The sequence below is a fragment of the Hippoglossus stenolepis genome, chromosome 18 (assembly GCF_022539355.2).
Source record: "Hippoglossus stenolepis isolate QCI-W04-F060 chromosome 18, HSTE1.2, whole genome shotgun sequence".
Lineage (NCBI taxonomy): Eukaryota > Metazoa > Chordata > Actinopteri > Pleuronectiformes > Pleuronectidae > Hippoglossus > Hippoglossus stenolepis.
In genome coordinates, this window is record NC_061500.1 from 15,125,288 (window position 1) to 15,140,766 (window position 15,479).

Sequence of the window (15,479 nt, forward strand, 5' to 3'; positions counted from 1 at the left end):
TCACCTTTGCGTAAATAACAGAACAGATATGCTAACATTCAGCAGACAATCTCTTATCATGTGACTTCGAGATAACGCCGAGTTCAGCAGCACCCCCTACTGGCCATGTCATAGTGACATTTCTTGCAAGAGTGCTTTCGATGGAAGTTTTTTCATTTTCAAGTTTACATTATCATTTTGGTATAGTCCCCTATAGGCTTACAAAGCTTTCAATCAACAAGTGATCAATCAGGGATTGGCTGAGAGTTTAACCTGGATCCCTTTTCTCTCTTTCAGATTGGTTGATTTTACCAGGTTACCCTCCCCAACCCCAGAAAACAAGGACCTATTCTTTGTGACACGGAGCTCAGGGATCCAGCCCTCCCCAGCACGCAGCTCGAGTTACTCTGAGACCAACGAGCCGGACCTGGGCATGGCAAATGGCAGCAAAAGCCTGTCCATGGTGGACCTCCAGGACCCACGCAGTCTGGAAGGTGGCCCGGGTCCTTGTACCTCAGACACTTTGGGTGAAGGCCCAGGCTCTGGTGGTGGCTGGTCAGCCAGAGTACCACAAGGCAACATCCTGGGAGGTCCCACCTTGAGAAGGCCAGGCCAGACCCCCACCACCCCAGGAACAGAAAGCACCCCAGGTCGACCCGCCCAACTGCTCGCCCCCCTATCCTTCCAGAATCCAGTTTACCAGATGGCGGCCTGCCTGCCTGTCTCCCCGCGCGGAATGACCGACTCAGGGTCAGAGTGCCACAGTTCTGTCAGTTCCCACAGCAACAATGAGGAGGGACCCGCAGGAGGAAAACACGCCTTCTTGAACCATGGTGGAGGTGGTGGTGGGGGGAGCAGCGGGGACGAGTACGCCAGGCGTTCGGGCGAGTTCAACCGCCGACAACTATCCCTCACGGAAATGCAGCACCAGCCCACCGTCCCCAGACAGAACAGCGCTGGCCCACAGCGGAGGATAGACCAGCCCCCGCCTCAGAGCATCACTCGGGGCCGCACCCCGCCGAATCTGCTAAACAGCGGACCCTACCCCCGGCCCTCGTCTGGCAGCATGATGACATCATCCCCCGACTGGCCCGGCAGCGGTGCTCGGTTACGACAGCAGTCCTCTTCTTCCAAAGGTGACAGTCCTGAGACCAAGCAGAGGGCTCAGCACAAACAGGTACGGGGCTCACACCACTACACATCTTTAACTTCACGTCTATTGAAGCTGGTATTTATGATTCCAGACAGTCGACTATAGCTGCTTTAGTCTGTATAATCACCTGAAATTTCACTGATAGAGAAAGTCTCTCTTACAAAGTGCCCATTTGTCTCATAGCATGTTGAGGACAGTCTGTGTGGGCGGCCTCGGCTCTGCACATTGTGCATGTAATGAACTGCAGTCATTGTGCATGTAATGACAGTAATTTGCATACAGGCAGCTCATCACTTTACCACTGTTTTACTGGTCAAGTTTAATGGGCTGAGAATGAGGGTGTAGGCACAATTAGCATTTTATTAACAAGGGATATATGTGCCAGCAAGGCATCAGAAAAACTAGACCCTCATGGTTCTGAACAGATCCAGTACATGACTGTGTCAGTGTATTGGTGCAGAGTGTGTGTTAGCGTGTGTGGTCACAGTGGGAGCATTCTCTTTTATGACTTTGCTGCTGAGTGTTTAGTATTGGCAGGTCAGGACTACAAGGTTGTAATTAAAAAAACTGGTCAATGGTTGCCCTTGGTGACAGGCTGAAGGGGAGGGCATCTGCATGTCTCCATCTCGCCTGGGTCTCCTCCCTGTGCCATACTCCACAGCAGGGTACCACACCCTCATTTAATTTGTATGTTCAGGGCACTAAGCACCAAGCCCAGGACTTTGAGTTGTGGGACCCTCCCTGTAGGGATGAATCAGACTCAGAATCTGGTTTTATTGCCAAGTAGGTTTACACATACACGGAATTTGCTGTGGTGTGTTTTGTGCAAGTATAAATATGAAACATAGGAAACTAAATAAAAGGTTTTAATCTGTAATTACTGTGATTATCGTAGTGATTTTGCTGATACTGTCCAGCATCAACCAAAATTAGCAAGTCTGAAAAGCGTCTTTTCCAGTGGTCCAAAAAAACACCAGCATCTGTTTGTTTTTTCTTGCAATGGCAATGGATTACATCAGCGAGGCAAACTCCTCTACTGTCAGTGGGAAAGGAGTCAATTGCCTTTTTTAAGTATGTTTACCTGTTTTTAAATAAAGGTGTAAAAAAGGTACAAGACACCGGCGCAGCAAGCAACGCTGATTGTTGTGCCAGAAACATGCGTTTGGCAGTGACAACAGAAGAGCTGCTAATGCTGTAGCCACGACAACTGCTAACATCCACTCTCACCAAATTGTGCACAATTAACAAATGCTGATATTTTTCCTGACCTCCTCTTTTTCCTTTTTTGGTCAACGTCTGCAAAAGTTGTCAACCTGTCTCTTCTGCTCCTTCTCCGCTCGGAGAGAAACTCGACTGTAAATGATGTCAAATGCAATAGAGACTCTTACTGAGCTGATATGAATCAAGCAGCGTTCAGCAGTATCATAATATTCTGAAATGAAAATTAGCTGCCTTTTGAAAAACAATATGCACAACTTTGCACAGATAATTCACTTTTTGAAAGGTTTAATTGTAAAAAAAAAAAGAAAGAACCTGCTTATCAACAAACTAAATCTGTTTGCTTTAACTTTCATGTTGCACATTTGATATGGTGTTGGCTTCTTAGTTAGAGTTTTATAGGTTATAGGTGAAATATATAAAAGTTAAAATGCAGATTTATATATCCTATTCAACCATTCAACGTTAGTCAGTAGCCATGGTACTAACGCCAACATCTTTGTAAAGTTTTGTTTCATGTGTGGGCCGACACAAAGTTTCATTTATTTTTATCCATTTGCCGTTTTAACATTTGGATATTTCGACCTTTTTAAAAGCCTTTAATGCAAATTGTTGTTGAACTATAAAATCATCCTACGTCTCCACTCATGCACTGTAAAAGACCATCCATCAGAAATGAGACGGATAGAAACACACACACTCACACACACATTAGCTGCTAGTCTCTGCCTACAGGCTGGTTTCGTGCGCACACACTCACACACACACATGGAAATCAGGGCTTCAAAGTGTGTGCTGTGCTGCCCTGCATGTGTGAGCTTGACGACAGGAGTGTGTTCTCCATCCCACCTGCTGCTTTCAGACCAGATGAGTTGGTGCATTTCAAGCTGATTTCTGTTGTTTCTGTGCTATTGTTGTTTTGTTGTTGTTGTTGCAACCTGCCTCCCCCCTGCTCCCCCTGCTCCCCCCGTCACTTGCACTCAGCTCATGTATGTATGTATGTGTGTGCGTGTGCGTGTGTGTGCGTGTGTGTGTGTGGATGTTGTGTTGGTTTCACTATAGGCCCCCTCCCCTGTGAACCCAAGTGCGCTGGACCGCACAGCAGCCTGGCTATTGAATATGAATGTGCAGTATTTAGACCATGAGCGGATGGAGCCCGAGTCACTGAGAAACAGAGAGGATCTGACTCAGGTGGAGAAGGTAACCTGCCTCCTCGTCCAACTCTTGACCTTTTTGCCAATGCCTCCTCTTCACAGACCGCCCCTACCTGCAGCCGTTATGCTTCAACTGAACTGTCCTTCCTTTCTTTACCTCTCATTAGCTCACTCATATACCCCCCTTCCCTTAAAACACTCTAATTATCTGCTGTATCTATTCCAGCTCTGCCCTCCCTGAGGTCCCTTACAAGGGCGAGACCAACCCTTATTACTTAAAGTTATAATATATGCATTGAGGTAAATAGGATATATAGTACTCTGCATGTGACCCCCTAATACCTTAATCTCCAATTTCCCTGAAATTGGCTTCTCACTGATGTTGAAGCTGTTTATCAGTGATGTTGTTTGGCTGTTGTCACAGCCAGCAGCGAACTGTGGCTATCAGCTGCTGGAAAGTCATAGCAACAGCAATAATGGCAGAAAGCAGTTATAACAGCAGACATAATTGTGAGGCTAAATATAGCAGGCAGGATTAAATATCACCACCAGGACTTTCAACATCATGCTGATTATTATCTCGATGAATCATCTGGTGGTTTAAAATTCAGAAAATTGTGAAAGATGCAACAGACTAAAGAGATGATTACGAATGTCTTGTTTTTAATTCAACCAAACTCCAAAGCTGTACAGGTTATTATTATATGTAAACCTGGAATGAGTAAACAACTAGAATGGCACTCAGTAGAGCACATGCCAAGGCCCAGCAGTCCCCTTATGAAACCCCATTCAAATTAACTTGATCCAGATTTTTATTAGTATCAAATAGCACACACACATAAATATCAGTCCCCTTAAGTGGCCAGATTTTTTTTCCATCAATATCCCTGAATTATTCTCTGAGAAATCAATGTTGAAAAAATACCCTATCTCACAGTGTTAAAGAAAGTGAAAAACAAATCCTGCCTTCACCCCCCGATCTGGATCCTGACCATCTATCACACAGGCGCATTTAACAAAAATCACAAATGCAAAAGCCACAACACAACCACAAAGTGTCACCACATTCGAAAAGCCACAACACAGTTGTTACCAACTGCCGTCAAGTCATGGATGCATGAGTCCAGTGTTTTCTTCCTTTTTTGGGTGCTCCAAGCACCTGTACCGTAACACCTCAAATAGAGAAGCATCAAATTTTAAGTGGCGACTGGTTGACCAGGTTTTCCACAAACGAAGGCTCAATTGACCGGAGCAAGAAAAACAACTTGACGACAGAATGTAACTCTATTTCTTTGTCAAGATCCGTTGTAACTCACTTCCGTTGTGTGGCTTTTGCAGTTGTGTTGTGGCCTTTGCAGTTGTGTTTTCTTTTTATGTGATTGTGTGAGACATCGCAGCCACCGTACGGAGGTAACTAGGGAGAAAATTGGTGCTTAAGCCATGAATCACCCAGTTGTTGCAGTTGGAGGACTTACACACTTAAAGAAGTATTATTATGTTCTTAAAGGGGTGAAAATTCATTCATTATCCACTCACCACTATGCAGATGGAGGGGTGGGGGAAAGTGTTTTAACAACATGCCTCCATACTGCTCATGTGGTGTCATCCAAGTGTCCACAAGCCCCCGACATTCATATTCGATTGGAAACGGTGTCATTTACACCATGTTTTTAGCCTAAGTATCCTCTGATATCCTCCTTGGAGGTGCGTTAATCATCTCACCGAAAACCGCATAGCTCTCACCCAAGGGCACGCGTGGGGTGTGCGTTTGCATCGCTACGTCCGCTAGCATCGCTACTTCCAGAAGGGGTTCATAACATGGTGTAAATGACGACATTTGAGTCAAATATGAATGTTGATGCTTACGGACACTTGGATGACACCACATGAGCAGTATGGAGGCATCTTATGTTTTTCTCTGTTGTTTAATTACGTCTGATGAAGCAGTCCCTTTGGCTGCAACACTGTTTACCCCTGAAACTCCTAAAGTATTTTGTGGACTCAAACACTTCACCCACCCCTCCATCGGCATAGGGGTGATAATGAGTGAATTTCCATTTTTCTGTAAACTATCCCTTTAACCTTGTTACTTCAGCTCACGTCTTACTTTTTAGCCTTTATCTTGAAAACACATCCCAAACCCCCCTTTCTGCCCCTCTTACTATATTTGGAATGAACGTAATTACCCATAGAAGGTGTGTGTGTGTGTGTGTGTATGCACATGCAGCACATCCACACAGACATGTCTGAGCTCGTGTGTGTGTGCTTTGCATCTTCTGTATGTGAGAAACAGAGCGAGAGAACAAGCTCTTTGCTGCTTCCTCTGCTTACGTTCCCTGCTTCTCTTCTCAGCATCATTTACAAATATTCACCCTCAGCTTCGCTTCCTTGCTTTTATTGGCTGCCAAATGCTCCCTGTTTTTTTTTTTTTTCCTCTATCCGTAATGAAAACAAACCTGTCATCCTAACGTAACTCCATGCTTTATGGAAGCCAGCAGCCCAGTGAGGGAGAGCAACCAAAGAAGGCAATAACCTCCGTCTCACCAAAAGAAGCCACGGTCCACCTTAAAATAGCCGAGCAGCAACAAGAGGAGGATTGGAAATCAGCAGCTTAGAAACAGTCTCAACAATACATGTCCCCACTGGAGGCATTTTAAACATCCAAATTCATTTATATATACACAGCGTACATTCAGTGATCTATTACAAATGAAGGTACACGTTTGTCTTCTTCAGACATCAGGACGAAATATAAATTATTATCAGTACAAAAGTCAGACATTGTCAGCATAAAATAATGCTTGAAATTTAAATTTCAAGTGTTTAAATGTATTATATGAAACACAATTTTGTGCTTTGAATTTTCTATTTGTACATCTTATTCTTCACAAAGCTAGAGGATAATTGTTACTATGATTACAAAAGACAAACTTTTCTGCAAGATTACACAACATTTTCAATTGTTTATGCTACCATTATTATGTTTTAATGGGAAAAAGCTCAGTAAATTAGATCAATTAAATACATAAATTGTATTACAATTAATACGAATAATGGGACAATTAACTTGCAGATTTTTAATTACCATCATATTGTATTGCTCTTTTTGTTGTATTATTATTTAATATTTCTAAAGTTAGTTTAGGGGTATGTTCTACCTAAATTAAAATATTTAAGTCAAACTAAGCGACAAAGAAGCTTATGATAATTTCCACGAACATTTATATTGTCCAAAATATATTTGTTATAGTTTGTTGTTTCCCCCCCCCCCCTGAGTTGGCCACCTACGTTCCAGGTGTAGAGAACACAGGGTGAGACAGTGGCAGTGTGCAGACTGCGATGTATTGTGCATCTGAAGGAGAGCAGTGCAGGGAACAAGGGTCAGATCAAAGGCAGTTACAGATACAGTAGATGTCCTTCATTCTCAGGGGACCTAGTGACAAGAGCTGTGGGATATTAGAGCTGGAGAGAAGACTAAAGACGATAAGAAGGACCACTCTGAGGTCACTCTTCCTCCTGGGAGGAGGGGGGTGATGGTATAAGAATGTCCCAGTGGTGGGCAGCAGAGTGATGAGGCTAAACAAGGTGACAGGGAAAGATAAATGATCCCGGCAGCTTCCTCACTCTGTGTAATTGGATCCCATTGTTCAGGGCGCTCTGATTGTTTGTCTTTCACTATGTGCTTCAGCATTGATGAATAATAAGGCATAATATACGGATAAAATAGTCATTGCGGTTTTTGTTTAGTTTTAGTTTAGTCTAAAAAAAATGCTGTTATATATGGATAGTATTGATCATAATGTTTCTTTTAATTTTAGCAAAAATTAAGGAGACTTTCGGTCAAATTGATAGTTGCAATTCCAAGAGACGAGTATTGAATACTTGACAAGTGACCGTACTCTGCCAAAGCATAATGATCTTATGAGACTATTTACCATAGTAGCAGTGTAGCTGGTGAGAGTCCACCTCTTTGGTCCAGACGATAGACTGCGTTTAAAGATGGACAACACATCTCCACTTCCACTATCCATCCATCCATGGGTTTTATGACCTGTACTGCAGCCAGCCACTAGGTGGTGTTCAAGATGATTTGGCTTCAGTTTTGTGGAGACGTCATGTCGACCATCTTTAAGTACAGTCCATGGTCCAAATTTAATAACTACAACTTTTATATGGACTACCATGAAGACATTAATGGAGACATTCATGGTACCCAGAGGATGAAGCCCCTGATCTCTCCTTTAATGCCACCATGAGGTTGACACCTGATGACATTTGAATGAATGTCTATTGGAAGGAATGTCAAGAAATTTGGTTCAGACATTCATGACCCTCATGATTAATTGTATTATCTTTGAGGATTGAAAGCATTTTAATTTGTTCCGACGTTGGTTTATGAACAAATGCATGTCAAACTAGAAGGTCACTCAGAGAGCGCGTCCCTCCGCCACAGCTAATCTAATCTAATGCTAATCTCGCAATAGGACAGAAAGTGAAAAGAAAATCCTGTATCCTCTCCCTTTATCAAATTCGCTCCAAAGTCGTTTTTGGGGAATACTGCTAACACACAGTCGAACAGCATGGAAACAACAGCCCCCTGGTGGAGGCATCTAAAGACATTTTGCAAATAGGCTATTGTATGCTAACGTGAAATTAAATAGTGGGAAATATGCACACATCAGCATGTTAGAACTGTTATTGTTAGCATGCTGAAGTTAACATTGAACTAAGAACCACCTCAAAGAGCAACTGGCGTGGATGTTGTAGTCTAGTGTAACTATGTGTATCACTCTCACTGGTCTTCCACTGATACTTCACAACATCCGATACTATTACCTCAAGATGTTTTTATTTATATATATTTATATATGGGTTTTTTTGGGAGAAAATGCAGTTAACATTTGATTCCTCCTCTCATCCCCCCCCCCTCACTTTAAGACAGCTACTGCAGAAGCCTCTCTGTGGTCCAGCGAGAGGTCAGGAAGAGATTTCAGAGCTTATTTCACACACTAGACTCCAACTGCTTCCATCCCTCCCTTCTTCACTCATTCGTGCTGTTCTTCATTCTAAACTTCCTTGCTTATCTTCCAGTTTTTTTGGGGTTTTTTTTACTTAACCTCCGAACAGATCATCAGAGCCATTTAAGCAGAGTTTAGTTTTGTGGTGCAGCCATACAGGTTTAGTGCTTTCTTAAGAAATGCTGGCAAATGAACTCTGTGATTCCTAGAGACAGGCAGTCTCTCTATTCAGAAAATAAATGATGGGGAACAGGACGTTATCTCCGACCTGATTGAGAGATTTTTTTTTTTTTTCTTTCATGTCAGCTATGGTAATGAAGAAGGGCAGCCTGCTGATAGGGTTGACGATGATGATGATGATGAAAATGATTATCAAGATGGTAATGACAACGGCGCTGATGATTTTTCTTCCTCTCTCTGCTTCTTTATTCAGTACCAGCAGGAGATCGCGGTGCTGCAGGAGAAGCTGCGGGCATCGGTGCAGAAGCTGGAGGAGTATGAGGCCCGGCTGAAGGGTCAGGACGAGCAGGCCCAGAAGGTGCTGATGGAGTACCAGGCCAGGCTGGAGGAGTCGGAGGAGCGCCTGCGCCGACAGCAGGACGACAAGGACCTGCAGATGAAGGGCATCATCAGCAGGTGGGGAAGAATGAGTTTGGTTGGAATGCAGCTGTTCTGAGACTTATCCACATCCACACTACAATGTTTTACGTTACTACGGATACGTCTGCCAACCACACTACTCCGTAGTTTTAGAGGCGCTAAAATTGAGAACTTTGGAAACGCTGTTGTAGTCTGAAAACTCCCGCTCCGAGTTTTCTTCTTGACGGGCAGAAACTAAGATGTTTTGGACACGATGACGTAGGCACTCACAATCGCTTCGCTGGTATCAAATGTTCCCTTTGAAAAGAAAGCAACCGGCAACCGGCATCCGCCTCAGCGACCAGTGTAGAACGCAACATAATCAATTACAACTATTACAGACCCTGTTGTCTTTGCCTACAGCAGCTGTGCAGTCAAATTCTGTTTTTTACAATGATATAACTGTTTATGTGTGCTTGAGACAAAAGTTTGTGACAATTCTGCAACCAACAACCAAATGCTTCCTGTTTACACCAGCATTTGCATGCCCTTTGTACGTGAGTGGTCACATGATATGTGTATGTGTGGACAGAGATTGTTGAAGTTTGAATGAAATGAATGAAGCTGTTGTCATATGGATGCAGCCTTTATTTCCATTAGGCCTGTATCACTGACTCTGCTTGATCTCCTCTCCAGGTTAATGTCGGTGGAAGAGGAGCTGAAGAAGGATCATTCCGACATGCAGGCGGTCGTCGACTCCAAACAGAAAATCATCGATGCACAGGTCAGTTTGCCCTCCGTCTACAATACGCTGACTGACAGGACATTTCCTTTGCGCACTCTGCAGATTGCATATGGTTCCCGTCTTTGTGTTTCAAATTTGTGTGTGCTGTCACTCGTGTCTTCTGCTTGAGGAAACAAAGGGTCACTGCAACACAAAGAGATGTTTAATTCATGGCCCTCTCCACTCTGGCATTGACAAGCCTGAATGGCTGAGCAGAATTTCTCAGCTCCCCCTCTCTTATAAAACATACATTTACAAATCTCTCGTCTATTTTTTCTGTCAACATGGAGCTCCTCTATGATCCATGGTGGCTCTTATTCATGTGAAATTGTGTTTGTACTTCCTCAGTGCAGCTTTGTATAGATTCAATGAAATCAATTTCGAATATTGTCTTTGTTAAAGATTTCTTCGGATCCTATTTCCTCTATATCTTGGAAGTGATTTTACAATAGAACTGAAAAAAAATTAAACTATGCTGCAGCTTGACATGTGGAAAAAAGAACCAGAGACAAACGTACATGGATGATTAATCTCCTTCACGCTGAAACTAATGGGACTTTGCATCTGCTAACAAACACGGCACAGTAAAGCAACAAGATGCCCGTGTCAGTAAACAGGCAGAGAGAATGGAAATGAAAAGCTCATTATCTGTGGTTCAGGCCAGCCTCCGTCATACAGTGAAGACAGTGAGCCATGTGTGGGAACTCAAACAGACAGATTTATTAGGGGCGATTATTTTGTTTCAGCTATTATTTTCATCATTGTCTCATACAATTGAGATTCAGTATTTTTTGATTTAAGAGTTATAACTTAATCTCAATAAATGAGACTGAAGTGAGACATAGCACAAACTTAATATTCTATTCACCATATCAGTTTAACATTAAAGCATTTACAGGCATATTTTTTACCTAATAAATTTAATTCAGTAGTTCCTATGGAAATTCTTGTTTCTTAAGGTCGATATACAGGTCGTTGTCAGGGGCAACATCCAGCAGCGTAGCATCACCTTCTGTAGGTCTCATCTAAGACCTGCATGGTTCTTACGTCCCTGTAACGGCTGCCACGTACGTCATGAAGGTTTTAAACTGTAGGACATGAAGCTTTTGATGGAAAAATATTTTTATGTTCATGAAAATTTCCACAAAGGTGTGTTAATGACCAACACACACCTACTCATGGAATCATTCCAGGAGTTCAAGCCAGACTGGCATTTCGAGCACATACCTCTGCCATGGCCCAAAAGTCCCCTTCAATTCAATCAAGCCACACAAGATTCCACACACTCATAAGTTTGCCTTCAGTTGCCTAAATATGTCCGGGTTTTTTTTCTGTGGGAAATGCAAATGTTGAAGAACACCTTATCTCGCCATGTTAAAGAAAGGGAAAAATTTACTCCTGGATCTGTAGCCAGATTTAATGAGTCCTTCCCTCACCCATACCACATCCTTCCATCAAGGAAGGACAAACAGACAGGGGTGAAAACACAATCTCCTTGGCGCACATAATAAGCTATTTACAGTTAGTTTGTGCTATTCAGGGGTTTTAATGAACAAGGCTCACGATAAAGTAAAACAGGTTGAGCATTAGAATTTTAGAAATGTTAAATCTCCTGAGGAGGAACAGATCATTGTGGCATGTCTCCAAATTTAGATCACGGTCTTTTTAGAGGCTCGGTACTATGTTTCTCTAACTGTGTGTGTGTGTGTGTTTTGCAGGAGAAGCGTATAGCGTCGCTGGACGCAACCAATGCCCGTCTGATGGGCACTCTGACCCAGCTGAAGGAACGCTACAGCATGCAGACCCGCAACGGCATCTCCCCCACCAACCCCACCAAACTGCAGATCACCGAGAACGGAGAGTTCAGGAACAGCAGCAACTGCTAGACAGACCGCTATCTGCCCCCCCACCCCACCCCACCCTCAGAGTGTGTGTCGAGTGCCTGCGAGTGTACAGTCATTCACCGACAGGACGCCGCTGTGCGTGCATGGATGCATGCCCGTTTGAAGGTGTGTGTGTGTGTGTGTGTTTTTAAAAAAGCAGACAGTATTTTTTAGAGGACGTTTCCACTTTTCGGACACGACGTGAGGTCATCGCTCTGAGGGGCCAGCCAGAAGAGGCGGGGCTGCAGCGTGATGGACAGATCATCAAAGGAAACAGGATCACCAGACGGCCTTCGTGACGAGGGTGACGGCCAGAGGAGGCGGAGCGGAGCGTGTACATACGGAACTGTAAAGCTGTCCATCAGTCTCACACTTTGCCGGCGGATGTGTGCGGTCGCTCGGACAAATTCCAGCCCTCGCTACGCCTGGGACAAACCACTATATAACCACACGGAGTGACGGCCGCTAGACACGGTCGCCCTAGCAACCCTCCTCTCCTCCTCTTTCTTTATTCTGCTCCCTCTCGACGACCAAGTGGACGTACTTATAAACAATAACAGGCGTTGAGGATTACCGTTTTAGTTTTCTTGAGAGGATTACTCTCTAGTGCTTTATTCTAAAGTCACTCTTTATAAAGAACCAAATAGAAATTAAAAGAATAATAGATATTTTTAGTGTCTTTATTTCCCTCCTCACTCCTCGGGTGTGTTCCTGCTCCTTGCCCCTGTGTCCCGCCCCTCCGTCCCCCATGTAGTGCACTTTGTGAAAGGCTATTGGTACATGAAACGCCTTAAAGTAAGGAACACACCTCGACTTTCTCCCGCAGCTCCTCTATTTCTGCAAAAAAAAAAAAGGCACAACGTAAATACTGTGGAAAAATAAATTGTACACACGTAAATGTATAATGAACACTAAAGAAAAATTCTATGTGATACTATATTGATGAAATTGAATATAGATGTATGCATTTTTTTCTTCTATAGAGTATACACACATGAACCTATATTTGATAACCTCAAATATATAAAAACAGCCCTTTATTTAGGAGTTTTATTTTTCTTCTGTGACGATGAAAGACTGTAGTGTGTAGCGTGCTTTCGAGCCCTGGAGGAGGAGACCACGCGGAGCAGCGATCAGCACCGTCCACTGATCCGCACTCCAAATTGCCCACGATGCTTCGCCCTTTACGCACAGTTCCTGCGCTACACCTCAAAGAAATGTCTGTACAGCTCCGGCCACAGCGATCGGTCCCTCGTTCCGGTGCTCGCCGCTGCTCTTAAAGACGCAGGTCGGTTAAACCCAGGTGGTGATTTGGGTTGTGGTCTCCCTCCTTCAGTAGCACAAGAGCTATTGAGAGACGTGTTCCCACGCACTCACTCATACTATACACTGGACTGGTGAGTCATTGTTACAATGGCCTCCCGCAACATTTCCCCTCTTAACTGCTTTGTTTATCAGTGGTAATGAAGTATGCTGCATCCATACTGTGACTCTCTTATTCCTAGTGGCATCATCCTCTCCTCTTTTGGCTCTTTTTCCTTATTCACACCCCCCCCGCCCTCGCTCATCCCCCCAAACTCTTCTGAATGTGAAGACTCACAGTTGGTCTTAACGTGGGGTTGCAGTCCTTCCGATCTCTCTCGTCATTACGCCACCGCATCGCAGCGTCTTTATTTTGTATATTTTTGTATGGAGTTTTCTTACCTGTAACAGAATATATGCGTCAGGTGTGAGGCTCTGCATGCTTCATCCTCGCTCTAGCGCCAACGGTTGCATCGGTATCACCATTGTGTTTTGTTTTTATTTGCCAATTGGAAGGTGGTGGTGGTGATGAATGGTTTGCTGCAGACATATATAGTGAACATATGATAGATGAGTGTATGAAGAGGCAGGACAGCCTGGGAATGTGTAAATAAAAATGCCCACGTTATTTTTACCTAACGTTAAACAGAGCTTTTTGTAAATGTATCTTGTGCTCAAACTCTGCTGTATCATTATGGATATTGTAAATACAGATTAGCTCAGTCGGTCATCTGTCCTCATTGGGTAGAACTATAAAGTTTAACCTTTCAGTGTTCTCCCTGTTTAAAGCTATTGTTTTTTTGTATTTAGAGTTTAATATCATTAGCCAAAAAAAATAAAAAATAAAGGTTATGTAGGGGTTCGACTCTCGGGAAGTCGCGGAGAACTTGTTGGTTTTCCAGGCCGAGCCGAGTCCAGTCTGGATGAGATTCACAAGCACAATCCTGTATTTCTCCTCAGTCTGGCTCTATGCACTTTTACGTTCAGTGGTTGGTGTTTATAATTAGATTTGTCTGTTTTTAGCACAGCACCGGTTTCAGGTGTTTAAAAAGAAAAACACAGTTCAAACCCGCAGAAAGGGACTTTTGATAAAGCTCAATCACAGACCGTTGTATCTGATAAAGAGAACTATTTACAGCTTTTTCCTGTTTGAGTAGAAACAAACAAAGAAAAATCACACGGGACTTTTTTCCTCCTCATATCTGACATCCAGTCCTAAAATAATATTGTACAACTGCAGAGATTAAAGCAAGATGATGTTACTTTTGACAGAAGAAATGACACATTCTTCCTCCCGCAGTCGTCACTCAGAGGTTTTAATTGCTCTTTAGCTCGGTTTTTAGCAGCTGCTTTGGTGGTGAGCAAATTTCTTTTCAGAATAACAGACCCCCGAGGAACCTCACCACCCCTGACTGAGAAATCCAAGATGGCTGCTCCGTGTATCAAAATTAGTGAAAGCTGTAGTTTTTTACCGTTTATTCGCACTTCTGTCATTTAATATGTCGTACACATAGTACTGTCCAATTACTGACGGTGGACGTATTACTACGGTGTCAGTAAGCGTGACATGCTGCGTAATGCGTTATTATAAACTGGTTTTGCTAACAATGGCTAGATGGCTAACGTAAACATCAACTCTGGTTATTCGGTTGTGGCGTCATTCCGAGCTCCGAGGTTTAATATGAATCTCTGCTAGCGCTTAGCTTAGCATTGTAGCTGAACGCTATTGAAAGTGATAAACCATGTCAGGTATTTAACTAAACAGTTGGAAATGTTAAATACATCTTTCGGTATAGGGTTGATTGATTCCACTTTTCCTATGGTTACAATATCTCAATATTTTCAATGACTGTTAGACAGCTAAACTCAAAACTAGCCCTTTTAGCATTTAGCTAAAACAGTAGCATGGATTAGAATGACAGGAATGAAAAGCCTGGTGTTGGTTCAGTAAAAGTTACAAAGACTTGCTATAAACTGCAGTGTACAATAATACAAATGTCGACCACATCAACACATCTCCACAAAGTAAAAGACCCACTCTAATGTTTGGTTTCTAATACGACTTCTCTGCCATCGGATCACTTGTCCCATGTTTCCCCTCCAAGTTCCGTTTTATGAGTCAGAAAACCGCGAGCTCGCGCTTCACACACTTCAGCCAGTCCGGCAAAAATATCAATCAGAAATATAAAGCTATAAATAGAGTAAAAGATGTTGTATGTTTTCTATTATCTTGTAGAAGATACTTTTGTAAGTATGTTGAAAGTATAAAGTATTTGCTGGATTCTGCTTCCTTTGACGACGGTGACAAAACAATAATGTACAGAGAAATTTGTGTTGACAAAAATGTGGCTGTGCAATTTATGTACATTCGCAATTAGACCTATTAAAGTTTTATTTAGCTATTTTAAA

The 15,479-nt window shown here is 43.1% G+C and overlaps 1 protein-coding gene across 11 annotated transcripts in view; it reads left to right on the forward strand.

Annotated features, from left to right (window-relative positions):
* Nucleotides 1-15,479, forward strand: part of dab2ipb (DAB2 interacting protein b) — a 143,601-nt gene extending 128,122 nt beyond the window's left edge. For 10 of the 11 annotated variants that reach the window (XM_035184054.2, XM_035184043.2, XM_035184047.2 and 7 more), the window contains 5 exons: nucleotides 277-1,156; nucleotides 3,413-3,550; nucleotides 8,956-9,158; nucleotides 9,798-9,885; nucleotides 11,604-15,479. In XM_035184054.2, coding sequence (XP_035039945.1) covers nucleotides 277-1,156; nucleotides 3,413-3,550; nucleotides 8,956-9,158; nucleotides 9,798-9,885; nucleotides 11,604-11,771 — 1,477 coding nt within the window. In that variant the 3' untranslated portion in view covers nucleotides 11,772-15,479. The remainder of the gene's footprint in view (nucleotides 1-276; nucleotides 1,157-3,412; nucleotides 3,551-8,955; nucleotides 9,159-9,797; nucleotides 9,886-11,603) is intronic. The other variant, XM_047344364.1, reaches the window with a different exon arrangement.